This window comes from Oryzias latipes, chromosome 10 (genome assembly GCF_053564925.1).
Source record: "Oryzias latipes strain Hd-rR chromosome 10, Olatipes_Hd-rR_3.1".
In the NCBI taxonomy this organism is placed as follows: domain Eukaryota; kingdom Metazoa; phylum Chordata; class Actinopteri; order Beloniformes; family Adrianichthyidae; genus Oryzias; species Oryzias latipes.
Window position 1 is genome coordinate 14569551 of NC_136246.1, and position 13234 is coordinate 14582784.

At 38.4% G+C, this 13234-nt stretch overlaps 1 protein-coding gene across 2 annotated transcripts in view; it reads left to right on the forward strand.

Annotated features, from left to right (window-relative positions):
- Positions 1-4492: 4492 nt before the first annotated feature.
- The window catches only part of kdrl (kinase insert domain receptor like), a 42754-nt gene continuing 34012 nt past the window's right edge, over positions 4493-13234 (forward strand). For both annotated transcript variants that reach the window (XM_011479978.4, XM_020706464.3), the window contains exons 1-3: positions 4493-5001; positions 11395-11476; positions 12544-12743. In XM_011479978.4, the coding sequence (XP_011478280.1) occupies positions 4938-5001; positions 11395-11476; positions 12544-12743 (346 nt within the window). In that variant the 5' untranslated portion in view covers positions 4493-4937. The remainder of the gene's footprint in view (positions 5002-11394; positions 11477-12543; positions 12744-13234) is intronic.

Below are 13234 nucleotides of genomic sequence, written 5' to 3' on the forward strand. Positions count from 1 at the left end.
TTAAAAACAGAACATAGCATTGAACATAAAGCATGAAATAATCCACAAGGAAACAAAAAAGCAGAACCTTAAAGACTCACTTTGATGAAATACCTGTTTTTGGTGTTTTTAACATGTTCTTGTGGCATTTCTTTCAAGATGTAAGACATACATAAAGAAAATAAACTTAAAACTGCATTTCTGAGTATTTCTTTGTTTTAATCATTGTGAATCAGGAGCAAACGAAAAAAGTGTAATTGTAAAAAGCTCATAGTTGTCACTTAGTTACAATCAGAGGGCAACAAGCTCCCTGCTCCACTCCATTCTGATGCATCTATTTGCAGACAAAAAGATCCCTTAATTTAAATACAATGAAATATGTGATGTTGGTGGACTTTTCTTGTGTCTAATATACATTTTTTGTCTTCTTAAGTAACAAGAACTTGAATGTGTTTTATTGTATGTTTTACTATATAAATATGCTAACTTTGAACATAAATGGGCGTGCCCTGTGGTTAATATGCTGAATAAATAAAATTTAAATTAATGTCTTTTTTTTCCGCGTGTGAGCTGGTATCTGAATCAAAACTGTACGGCTGGATAGCTCCAATATTCCGTGCCATTTTTGTTGCACTGGTAATGTTAGGTTGGGGGTGTGAGCTATATGCTAGCGGGAGGGTACGTAAACAGATGGGCGATAGGAAGTGGGGGCCTTGCTCTGTGCCAACAGTCCCGCCCACAAATCAGAGGCAAATTTCTGATGAGCTGCCGTTTTACTGAAACTATGTTTTTGAAAACAACAGTTTTTTTGTTTTGGCTAAAAACAGCATAATCATACTTGAAAGACCCCTGGGAACGCTTTTACAATAGATCAAAAGATGTTCGGAGTGGGACTTTATTTCCAATTCAATTTCCCCATTGTGGGATAAATAAATAAAAAGTAAATTAAATTTAAGGCATATATTGTCATGTCAGGACTCAAAACACAACCATCAATATTTTTACACCATTGTGACAGGGTTTCATAAAATTATCAGAAGTTTAAAAGAATATTCATGGTTTTTAATGGTGATCAATATAAAAGGCATATAGTGTTCAACCATTTTTTTAGACCCTCTAATATTATACATCTTATATTTAGAATGTGTTTCATGCAAATGTGAAATACTTACTAATGTTAATATTTTTGCATGCATGCTTTTTAGTAGGGGTGTGTATTGGGAAGAGTATGGCGATACGATGCATATCACGATACGTGTCTCACAATACGATATGTATCGCGATACATATCAAGTGTCACTCGTTTTCATCTAGAGCCCACCACAAATCACCACAAACCATGTTTTTACATGATACCGGCAGCAACATGGCACATGTTAGTTCCGGTTCGGAACCCATCCCAAGCAAAAATTAAGTAGTACATGTCTCATAACAACAGAGACTGCAAGGCTGACTGAACATTTAACATGTAACCCTTGAGCTATCCTAGGCACTTTAACATTGGGAGTTGGGTCATCTAGACCCACTGGACAGTGCACTGAACCTTTTTTCTTCAACGATTTGTGATCTTCACTGGTGTCCATGGATTACATGAAATCCTCTCCACCTTTATCCACCTTTGTCATGTTAAGGAGAACACGTCAATGTAAGGGTGGGGTCAGAGGATAGCACAAGGGTTAACACAAGCTGATTCTCGCGAGATCTTGTTGTTTCGGTGCGGTGTAGAGCTACTCTGAGAGGATCAGTGTGCTATGCTGCCAACTAGAGGTCGGGGGTTTGAGTGGAGAAAAAAGTTAGACGTTGAATGATGCTCATAAAAAATTAAATAAATATTATCTTGGCATGATTTTAAATCAATAAAAGTATCATCAAATGAAATGTCGCAACATATTGACAGATCGATTTTTCCTACAACCCCAGTTTTTATAATTTACATCCTTTCACACCCATCTTGAAAATCGCAATTTTTTATTTATCAGGTAAGAATTTCTTTAGATTACAATTTGGGGCTGTACTACAATTATGGCATTATTTCAGTTTTATTATTTTGATTTACTACAAGGTTTTGATTTAAAAAGAAAACTGTGACACTCATTTAACTCAATGCCCTTTTTTAAAATAAGAAGTTTGGGTTCATTCAGGCCAAAAGGAAGAATGCTTGCTGTGTATGTAGGACCAGTTAGTGCTCCAAAGTGTGTTTTGACCATCAGCCTTTAAAATAAATCACTTCAGATCCACCCGCTCAGCAAGCAGCTTCCAGCAATTGTCCATCAGGAGACTTATCTGCTGCCCTCACGACCTGATGGGAATGTCTCCTTTGCTCAAGCCCTAATTATAAACACATGCTAAAACTTTTGGAGTGAGCATGATCACCTTTTCTGACCAAACTCAGTTCATTGTGCCATTGGTTTTTTTTGTGTGTGTGTGTGTGTTTTTATCTTTACAGTTTATGATAATGCATTAAGTTACAGTTGTTAACTCCAGAAACTATAAGTGAGAGGGAAGACTTGAGTCACTGAACCTCAACAGTATTGTTAAATCTAAAACTACTAAATGTGTGATACATCTTTTTTTCTTTCATAACCAACCATGCAGATTTCAGAAACTTTGGTGCACTCTCAAGCCCTCCAAATATGAGAAATTACATTTTTCAAGCAAACTTTTATCAATTTGTTCTGTAATCTGCCAAAGTCCTTTAAGTTTATTGAAAATCTCTGGATCCTTAAATCATGATCGTTTAGCTTCTCAAGAGAAAAGACTCCCACTGGGGAGAAATTACAAGTTGTTTCCCAAGATGTGTCTTATTCCCAATATCCTTACACATCAGATTTACGCTGTCCTCCTCCTGTCACCACCAGGGCAGGATGCTCTGCAGCAGTGCACTAATTGTTGCAATAATAAAAGAACACGTCTGAAGCACATCCATGCTCCACGGGGTCCTGCTGGACAAAAGCAGATTATTTACCCTGATATAAAAAGCAGCTCATCCTGTTGTTGAAGTCAAAAATAAATCCAGCTGATGTTTATTTTGAACGGATGGATTGAATTTGATATGACAGATAACTGCTGTCACCTTTAATCTAAGTCACACAGTGGATGATCAAACAGGAAACTTAAGAAAACAGTCAAAGGTGTTTATTGATCAGATTTACATCCAAACACACAGTTTCGTGAATCATTAATCCCGTTATTTTGTAATGATTGAGGTATTTGAGTCAGCAACAATGCTTTGGGTGTACATGTACTGAAGACATATATATCTTCAGTCACAAAAATCAGTTTATGTGTCTTCCTTTTGTTTGTAGATATGAGCCTAATTTTTTAATTCAACCCAACTGAACTTGACTGATTAAAAGAAAAAACTCCCTGTAACCCTTGTGCTATCCTAGGCATGATTGTTCTTTGTTGGATGTGTATGTATAGGGGTATCTTTTGTTGTTGTTTTTAAGATTATGATTGCTATTTTTAACTACTATTTTTTAAACCATTTATTTAATTATGTAAAGCACTTGTAGGTTATCTTCAGCACCAAAGTGCTATATAAACCCTTGTGCTATCCTAGGCACTTTAACATTGGGAGTTGGGTCATCTAGACCCGCTTGACAGTGCTCTGAACCCCTTTTTCTTCAATGATTTGTGATCTTCACTGGTTTCTATGGATTACATGAAATACTCTTCACCTTTATCCGCCTTTGTCCTGGTAGGGAGAACACTTCAATGGTCATCTTGACCCCATAGGATAACACAAGGGTTAAATAAAGTTACATTTGAATTTGAGACTAAAACATCAACTCTTTTCAAAAACAGGAAAAATTTACACTTCCGAAACCAAATTTGTACATATTTTTAGTTTTTTGCAAATATCTTTTTGATTTTAATTTGATTTGAAATGGTTTATTTCAAGCAATCAAATAAAAATAATACACAAAAACAATACAATCATCAGTTATACATTCATACAATGACGTATCAAACTTAGGATAATTAGACATAATATTAAATATTGCTCGAAAGGGAGTGGAAGGAAGCAAATTTATATAATCCCACCCCAGTTCTACTGTAACCATTTTATTACATGATTTATCAATGTCTTGATCATTTTTGGTAACATTATTTTTAGTTGTTTTGAAATAATCAGTAGAATGAATTGGTAAATCTGGAACAAAACCAATCAACTTCATAATTTTAAAACAATAAAATTATTTTGAGCCATGTCTTTACTGTATAATAGTGCTTTATGTGGTCTTTCTTAAAATCAGAAAACACAGCTTTATATTAGCATGAAATCTTGACCATAGTAGAAATCTAATCAAAGCTCATTAACACTGATCTTAACGGCTCTAATTGTTCTTGTGCTTCATGTCGGACCAAAACACATAAAGTCACGAACTGACAGGAGAGATTAAATCTACCTGCTACCGTTAAACCCGCCACTTTTAGTTTCCAGAGGTCTCCCCGTTTTTTCGGTGTCCACCCCATCAAAGTGACGTCGCGTCCTTCCTCCATATAACGCGTGTCACGCATGGACTGTCAGTTCTGCTCAGAAACCCCCAGAGCGTGGAGTTTACGCGCACCAAAGCTCTGCGCCCTGACTGATTTCTGAGAGTTTCCACATCCTTTCAGTCTACAGCAAACTCTCACGTTGTTCACCGCTTCATTTCTGTCACCCTCTCGCTGCACCTGCCCCGCTGACCCCGCGGCTCATCTGGAGACTCATCGCTGGGTCGGGAGTTGGATCTGCCAGCTGCGCAGGGGAGCTCCCCCGCGAAACGCGCCATGGAAAACGGGAGAATCGCGGCTGCTTAGTTCTTTTATCCTTGAAGGCTGTTTTGATTCAAGAAGAGACTCTCAAAGGACAAAGTCTATTTTTGCATTAAGAAGAAACTGGGGTCAAATAAACCGGAATAAAATCAAACTGACAGAAACTTTTAACTTGGATTTTGGTGAAGCTGGCAAAGATGTTCTGGTTTGGCTGTTTCAAGTTGGGCATTTTCATCCTCTTCTGTTCGCCTTTCACAACTGGTAAGAAATGAATCCTCAATGATAAGACTTGTAAATATCTAATATAAAGAAAGTATGTGGATGGAAGACATCAATCCGGTCTGGGCAGTTTTGCGCATTTTAATGAACGGAAATGTGCATTTATTTACGAGTAATTGTTTTTACTTTTATATACATATAAATATAATTTTTTCTATAAATATTTGCTAATTGGAACGGTGAGCATAATAAAGTTTGTACAAGCATTGAGGCAGAGTTGAAGGAACAGTGGAACTGCAGATCTGACATTAACCACTTGGGGCAGTGTTGTCTCTCGTATTGCCAGTGATCCTGACAGGTAATCTGGCGCACTTTTTGTTTTTCTTGAAGCTCTGATTTTCCGTTTGCACTGGCTTTTTCTATGGTTTCTAATACATTGAGTACATCTTGTCTATATCAGGAAAACAACACATTTTTTCCAGCAATTGTTGTCTTGGGTGTGCAGGATTAAACATTGCTGGAGAAGAATGCATGTTTATTTCTGACAACAAAACCAGCCATGTTGTTTCACTGACTCTTCCAAACGAGACAAATTAAAAAAACATGGATGTTCATTCACCTTGTGCCAGGTATAGTGTGCTACTGAAGTACACTCTAAGTCTTCCTCAGCACTTCCACATAAACAGCCCCTCCAAACAAAGGAAACACTGTTCACATGTTACCCCCCACCCACTGACTCACTACACACATACACACTCGCACACACTTTGGGCATATGAAGCTTTGTTTGCAGTGTTTTTAAGTAGATTTCCTTCACTGTCCACACGCAAAGCGTGGGAAAGACGAAAGGAGGAAGCGGATGCAGAGACAAGAGACAGCCTGGAATTGTTCTGGCCAGTAAAGGTCACGGAAGCGTGACACGCTACCTGAGCAAAGATTTCTTGCCGCAGCTTCTTGAAGTTAATTTGAGTTTTGTCAAAATTTATGGACAAGACAATGGCAAAGGCAGTCAGACAGCTGGATATTGTTTTTTACAGGGCTGCTAAAGCCATTAGATTTTTATGGTCACTGACCTGCTTCCTTAAAAGACAAAAAACCTGCAAATATAATTTCTGAAACAATTAATCTGTGGATGTTTGTGTATGGATAAATCACTTTATTTTAGTTTTAATACCTAGACAAAATCAGGCATAAACTACTTGGGACGGGGCAGTAATCCACAATAAAAAGACAAACAGTAAAACAATGGTTAAAAACACATAAAATATGCTCATGACAAAAAAACAGAAAAAAATAAAAATGTAACTGAAAATGCAGGTTTATTCTGAAAATTCCCCTTCAACAAAACATTAAATATTTGTGTCCAAGCTTACAGCAAAGCCAGAAATATATAGTTTAGCCAAATAGGCCTTAAACAAATTAATTTTTTTTAAATGATAGAAAGCACCACAAACTTCTTGGAAAGTAACTTTTGACAAATCCTGTTAGCAAAATGCAAAAGTAAAGCCATATAAAAATGAGCAAACAGAAAGGAGAACATAAAAGATGAAAAAAACAGAAAAAACAACATTTCTGAAGCAATAATTTTATACTGAAAACCAAATATTTGATTGTAACCCCTGGTTGTTCATTGTTTGGCCTGAGGCTCATTTGAATGGTCTACTTTGGTGAAACCCTCACATGTGGGACTATGCCTGTAAAAACGGATCAGACTGTTAATGTCTCCTCACTGCTTCACAGTCAAAAACGAGCACAGGTCAAGTGTGTCACTTAATGACCTTTTGACACCACCTCAAATGAAGCCTAGCGGCTCGGACTGTGACTCAGTCCCCCACAACAGGTGAAGTTAATGACTGACATAATGAAGGGTTTTGTTCATTTCATCTGATAATCTGAAGTGAAAAATTTACCTATTGAAATGAAATAACAAATGTTGCATCATTTACTTCATAAAACAATAAGGCGGGTGTGTTCATAAGCTACTTTCTTGTGTAAATCTGTGCTACATTCCATCGCTGAACCGTTTAGTTTTCCCTAGTCCAGTCAGTCTTTGTATCACAGGGAATTTATGTTGTGGCTAATTTGTTCTGGAGTCAATTTGTCTCTTCCTGCGTGGACTTTCGGGCTGTAAAATGGAAGTGATGAGAGGTCAGCCAAGTTGCAGCGGTGGCTCATTTCTGTCTGAGTCCATGTGGTGTGCACTAGGAAGTGCACATACTTACCTGGACTGCAAGATGTATGAAGCTGAAACAGAAATCCCTCTCTTCCTGACTGATCTTTGTCCGTCCAAATTGCACCTTTGTTGTTGTTAACTCGCTGATTGGAACATCTGTTCCAGACTCGACGTCCTCGACCCAGCAATATATTTTCTTAAGTCCAACATGAAATTTCAATTTCAAGGAGCTTCTCTCTGCCTGCCTGTCTTAATCACACCTTATGGAACAGGAATCTTCTGGGTTTACATTTAAGGGGTTCCATCTAGGAGATTCCTGTTTAGTTGGCTTTATATAACCTCGGATGACCACCCATCATTGCCAGATGTTCTTTTATTTTGCTTTTTAAGAGGAGTGTGGGGTGTTTTGCCGCTAAATCTCCAACGGCTAATAAATGGCTAATAAAAAAAGCACTCTCTCTAACTGTTGTCTTAACCTTGTAGTTGGAAAGGAAGTGCTGCAGGACACACATCACGAGCAATAGTAATGACAGTCACTTAAGAAAGTGGGTTTAGCTTCAATGTGAGCTAACGTAAAATTATCAGACTATCATGGGGACGGACAGGTTGACGCTGTCCTGAAGGGACTCATAAACAAAGGTTGTCGTCGATTTTTGCGCCTTGTCAGTGTATGCCTCAGATTCACGGCTTTTGCCACCACCACACGACCTCAGAAAATGACTCATACAGGGTTTTGTTAAACTGTGAGTCTCCGACTCCAGAGACACCAAGGAGGCATGTGACGTATCATAACACGACAGGAAATATCCAAAGAAGTGTATTTTTTGCTAAACAGAAGGGAATTCCGCACATTATTTCCAGCACTTGAAGGGCTGGGACGTGGGTTTTCCTGTTCAATTCAATGACAGTACACTCATCTCGTACAGTAATAGTGTTTTTTTGTTATGTAACATCAGCCTTGAAGGTTTAGTGAGAGGTTCCCAGAAATTACGCAAACTTTTTTTTTTATTACTTCTGAGATTTCTGTCTTTAACTTTTTGTTGTTTGCATTTATAACAGTTTCAGTTCTTTTTTATCACTGGTGCTGCTTTTGGACACAAAGATTTCACAAGGCAATAAGAAAAGGCACTATTACTCAGTCAATCCTACTATAGCACCTCCATTTCTTTTTGTTTATTACATAATAGTAAATGACAGCTAACATGCTATTGGGATCTGCTTAGAGTAATCAGAGGGAAACAGACAGTACATTTGTTATCATTTCCTGCTGGTTTATTTTTTAAATATCTAATCAATTTTTTGCCACAAACATTTCAGAATAGTTTGAAGTCAGTTCCCATTTCACTTTTATTCTTGGTGTTGAACCTAGCACAGATGTTTTTCCAAACATAATATTCTGCCGTACGTCCCTTAATCAATGCCAAGAAGACATTTACCCCTCATCCCGGGTTCATCTTTACTCAACCTGTACCCTGTGTGGCTGTCTCAAGACCCCATCCTGAACTAGATGAAAAAAAAAGCTCCCCCCATTTCGCAATGTTTGTTTCATTCCTGTCGTCTTTTTAATGGCTCGTAATGAGAACCAGCTTCGGGGCTCTTTGAAGCAACACAGAGTTTCTGGCATTTTTCAGTGTGCTGCATCCTGGAGGAATGCAGCACACAGCTGTTACAGGGTGTCAGGGCTGCTGGGATGCTTTCTGAGGTCAGAGCCGGACATTCACTGTGGGGGTTTAAGAGTGGTGAGGAAGACAATAATATGTTTTCGCCACTTTTATTTGTTTACTGTGTACTGCTGTGTGCTTCTTTTGATGAACCCATCCTCAGGAGATGATAGTGTTTGGTTTGCATCCATATGTTGTTTTTATATCAGCTTTTTAGTCAAAAAATGTCTATGCTAAATTATACTTGATTTATGAAATTACGCTTATTCTATTATGTAATTTCAGACTTTTATGTGCAAAGACTTTCTGCCAATTTCCAGTTGTAAGGCCAAAAAATGATTACTTGTGTACATACAGTGGAAATATAAATCCAAAAGCAAACTGTTACGTCACTAAAGGGTTTGTGCCATGGCTCTCCCCCTTTGCGTAACCTTGGACAGTAAAACAATGATGTTGTATTATTTTTTGAGGAAGTAGATATTGAGTGTCACTGCCAACACTGCCAGCATCAACTTATTCTTAGCGCAACAGCTGTTCTGAATAATAGACAAAAACTTGGCAAATGTTAGTGAGTGAGAGAGCTTTTTTCCCTTTTTTTTCAAGTATTTGCTAATGCAGGAGTGCTTGTGTGGTCTTCCAGGTGCACAGTCATTCAAAATGCACATATTCACATGTCAATCAAAGTCCAGCTGTCACAATAATTAGATTAAGACAACTTTACATAAAGATCAACACAAGAATTTGGCTAAGTGTCTAAAAAAACTACTACTTTTTTCAATGTCACTATGACACTAATTAGCTGACAGCTGTTGTCAATCAAACAAACTTGATAAGTTGATCGGCACAGATCGCCTTTTAGAATTTTGTCATTAGCTGGAGGATTCAGGTCTATGCTAGCTAAAAATTGGAGTAGGAAATTAATCACCTGGTGATATTGGGTGCGAATCCACTGGTAAAGCAACTCTTTGTAGCTTGTTTACCCCCATGCTTTTCCTTATTTCACCAAACAGGCATAACATCGTGATAGATACCAAAGTCCAGGGAGGGAAATTGAAGAGCTGAGGGTTTGGTGGAATACCTGACAATGAAAATTACAAAATTGCTAATCACATAACAATAAGACCCCATTATAGTTGTCATAAATATACAATATACTAATTGAATGATACTTTTTGAAACTAGCCTTCATGAATATTTAATTTAGTTAAAAATTTGGACAATTTTGCCTTGGACTAAATAAAAACTGACTTGTTGCACTCACAAGCTCTTAGTTGTTACTTGGAGCATTTTTTTGCATTTGATCAAGCTTCAGTCCAGAGGTCAAAAGCTTTCCTTTTGGATTTAACAAAGGATCAACATAATCACCTATGAAACAATGTTAGCTAGTGGTGATGAGACCAGAGTGGGGTAAAAAAACAAGGGTGGCAGAGTTGTGAGCATCTTCTGTTGTGCTCTTCTGACCTCAGCTTTGCATCTCCATCAGTAGTTGTGTCTGTGCCATCTGCAGTAGTCAGCTGCTATGTCCTAATAAAATTCCCACATCCCAAACACTTCAAGTGCAGTTGCATCTCAGAGGTTACTGGCTTCAGTTAATATCTCAAGTAACAAAGTTAAGTAGAAAACACTAAAATATGTATAGATTTTTTGAAGGTGCTGCTGGCCTGAAGAAATTTATTCACTTTAGAAATGTTTTATGTTGACTAATAAAGTGTGATTAAAATAAGGTTATCAGTGATCTGCAAGAAACCAAAAAGGAAATTCTTTGACATGACTCAAATACATGCAGCTCAGTCTCAATGGCCCTAAAAAATACAGAGTAGATTAGATTTCTCTAAAACAATGGAGAAGACTGATGGAATATCGCAAAAAAATATTTTATCATATTGCTGCTAGAGGAGGAGGTGTATTTTATACAATTATACACCTCTACTTGATGTTTGGTCATTTTTGTGTAACTGTCATCTGTGCTATGTACACACTATGATAAAAAAGAGGTTTCCCGAAGTGGCCTTCAGAGAGTAGACTGCAACACAGACAAGCTGTGCAGGGATCTAATTGAAAAGATGGTAATCACAAATGGGACTGCAACACCTCCTAGATAGTGGGGAAAATTGCACAATGTGTCCTAAGTTGCTTTTTCTCAGAAAGAGCTATCAACAGCACCAAAAGTGATCCCATTTTTGAATCAAACATCACATTCCCCCCTGGAGGTATTGTGAGAAAAGCATTTGTGGTTCAGGGTCAGCTTTACTTTAAAAAATGCTTGTTCAGAAAGAGAGGAACCACATGTACAGCTGCTCTCCTTCCTCCCGTTATCTTCCCTTATTGTGCCCTTTGTGCTGCTCATTCGGGATCAGTGTCCATTCAGCGAGCTGCCGCCCAGCACCGGAAACTCTCCCAACACCAACACAGCAGTTGCTTGCATGGGAGGCTGAAGCAGAACTGCTGAAAGGACCCACATGCATGGTTTACAGGAAATTCAGTGTTTTCTTTTTTTTGTTTGACCTCATAATGACTCAAACACACCAATAAAAGATATGATGGTTTGTTTAATTTTCTCACCAAGTGTTTTTTCTTTGTTTCTGTATCCCCTGTTATTAGGACATGCTGGAAGAAGACCCAAGATTCTGGGTCCAGATCAGCAGGTTCTTCATAAGGACCAAACACTGACTCTCACATGCAGGTATCTGGCCTAACGCTTAATAACTTTCTTTACAGGTACGGCAATTACAAATGCAACATTTCCTTAATGAAGTATTGCAAATGAAAGTTAGTACTTTCTGTTTAGCTACCAAAGTTGAGGCGTTAGAACTTCAAGTTTCCCCACCAGCTTATTTTCTCTCTGAGGCTGCTTTATTTGGAGGAAGTGAAAGGGTTTGGTCCTCTTAGTGCAGGGTAAAGCCAAAACAGACCAAAATAGAGGTTTAAAATGAAGTAGGTCCTCCCTGCTTATTTGATCCAAGCTTGCTGGACTATCCTTATATAAAAGTGACCTTAAATCAAGACTCTTTTCCTTAAGGTAATCTTCTTTATGTGTCAAAAAAACGTTCAAGTTTGGGCTCAGGTGTCAATGCACAAGAAAAAGGCCAGAGGTAGGATAAATGTGACTGCCTGGGTCCCATAGAAAAGCAGTGGTGAACCTTGACAGAAACCATTAGTGGTGGTCTGGTTGATTCCTTCAGCAATGGTGGGACCCAAACGTGCTGCATTCAAGATTTTTAAGAATTCAGATTACTACATCATTTCACAGACTTGTAAAGAATGCACAGAAGCCCTTCGCTATGTAACTTCCCTACAAGGCCATGTGCCAGGACGTTTGACCCATGCAGAGCAGCACTGTTTTCTGTGAGTGGCTGAAATGTGGACTCTCCCAGAATGATGCAGTCAAAGGCAGTGGAATGCAAGATATGTTTGATGTTTCTCTGGGATCTCTTTAATGAGGTTTTTTTTTAATGGAATCTGGGTGGAAAGAATGTGTTTGTTGAGCACGTCTTTAAAAAAAACATGTTCCCATGTGAAAGTTCAAGGTATCGGATGACTCTAGATTAACTCCAAATAAACTTAGAAATGAACATCAGGCAAGAAATTCCCGAGGGTGGAAGCAGCCGCTGTCGTCCTAAACTGAAAGGCTTACAAGGCCGTTTGCCAGCTGTGACACTTTACCTAAAAATAGATTCAAACTGTGCTGCAGAGTATAGATGCAGATTTTGACACTGCGGTCAACTAATGGACGTTGTTGTCCTCTTTCAGAGGTCATGGCGCCTTGAACTGGACTCTTGCCCAACGACTGCTGTCATCGGACGGGGTGAAGGTGGAGCGGTGTCACTCCAAACATCACTCCCACTGCAGCAAGCTGACAGTCACACAGTTGGTAGTCAGCGACACTGGGAGGTACACCTGCAGATCCTCAAAAGCAGGTTCAGAGTACACCACATACGTTTTTGTCAAAGGTGAGACTTACAAAACCTCATACAACAGTGAACTGACTAAATATAATTAAAGTATTACTCAATTATATAATCTGTAATATTATTAAGAATGGGCTACAAATTAGTGTTCAGTGTGTTCTTATGACTCGGGATTTCCACACATACTGCTTAATGTTACTTATGCAGGATACTGACTCTAATATTATGGCATCCAGACGTAAGAGCCATAAGTCGCGCTCAGAGACAGAGAAATGAAGCCTTCCTGTAGTAGTGTGGTTTCTTCTGAAGGTTAAGGGGTAAGCTTGATTGCACAGGAAACTCTGCTCATTGGCTGATTTCCTGCTTCAGCTACTGTTTTCCTAAATCTTCCCTTAAGCGTCACTCTGCAGTATTACAGTATCGCTCAAATGAAAGCCAATCTGAGCAGCAGTTTTGTAAAGAGGTCAGAGTACAAATTTAGCGTTAGTTCGTCAAACTTAAGTGTTTTAAAGACCTTTACAAAGTTCATGTAA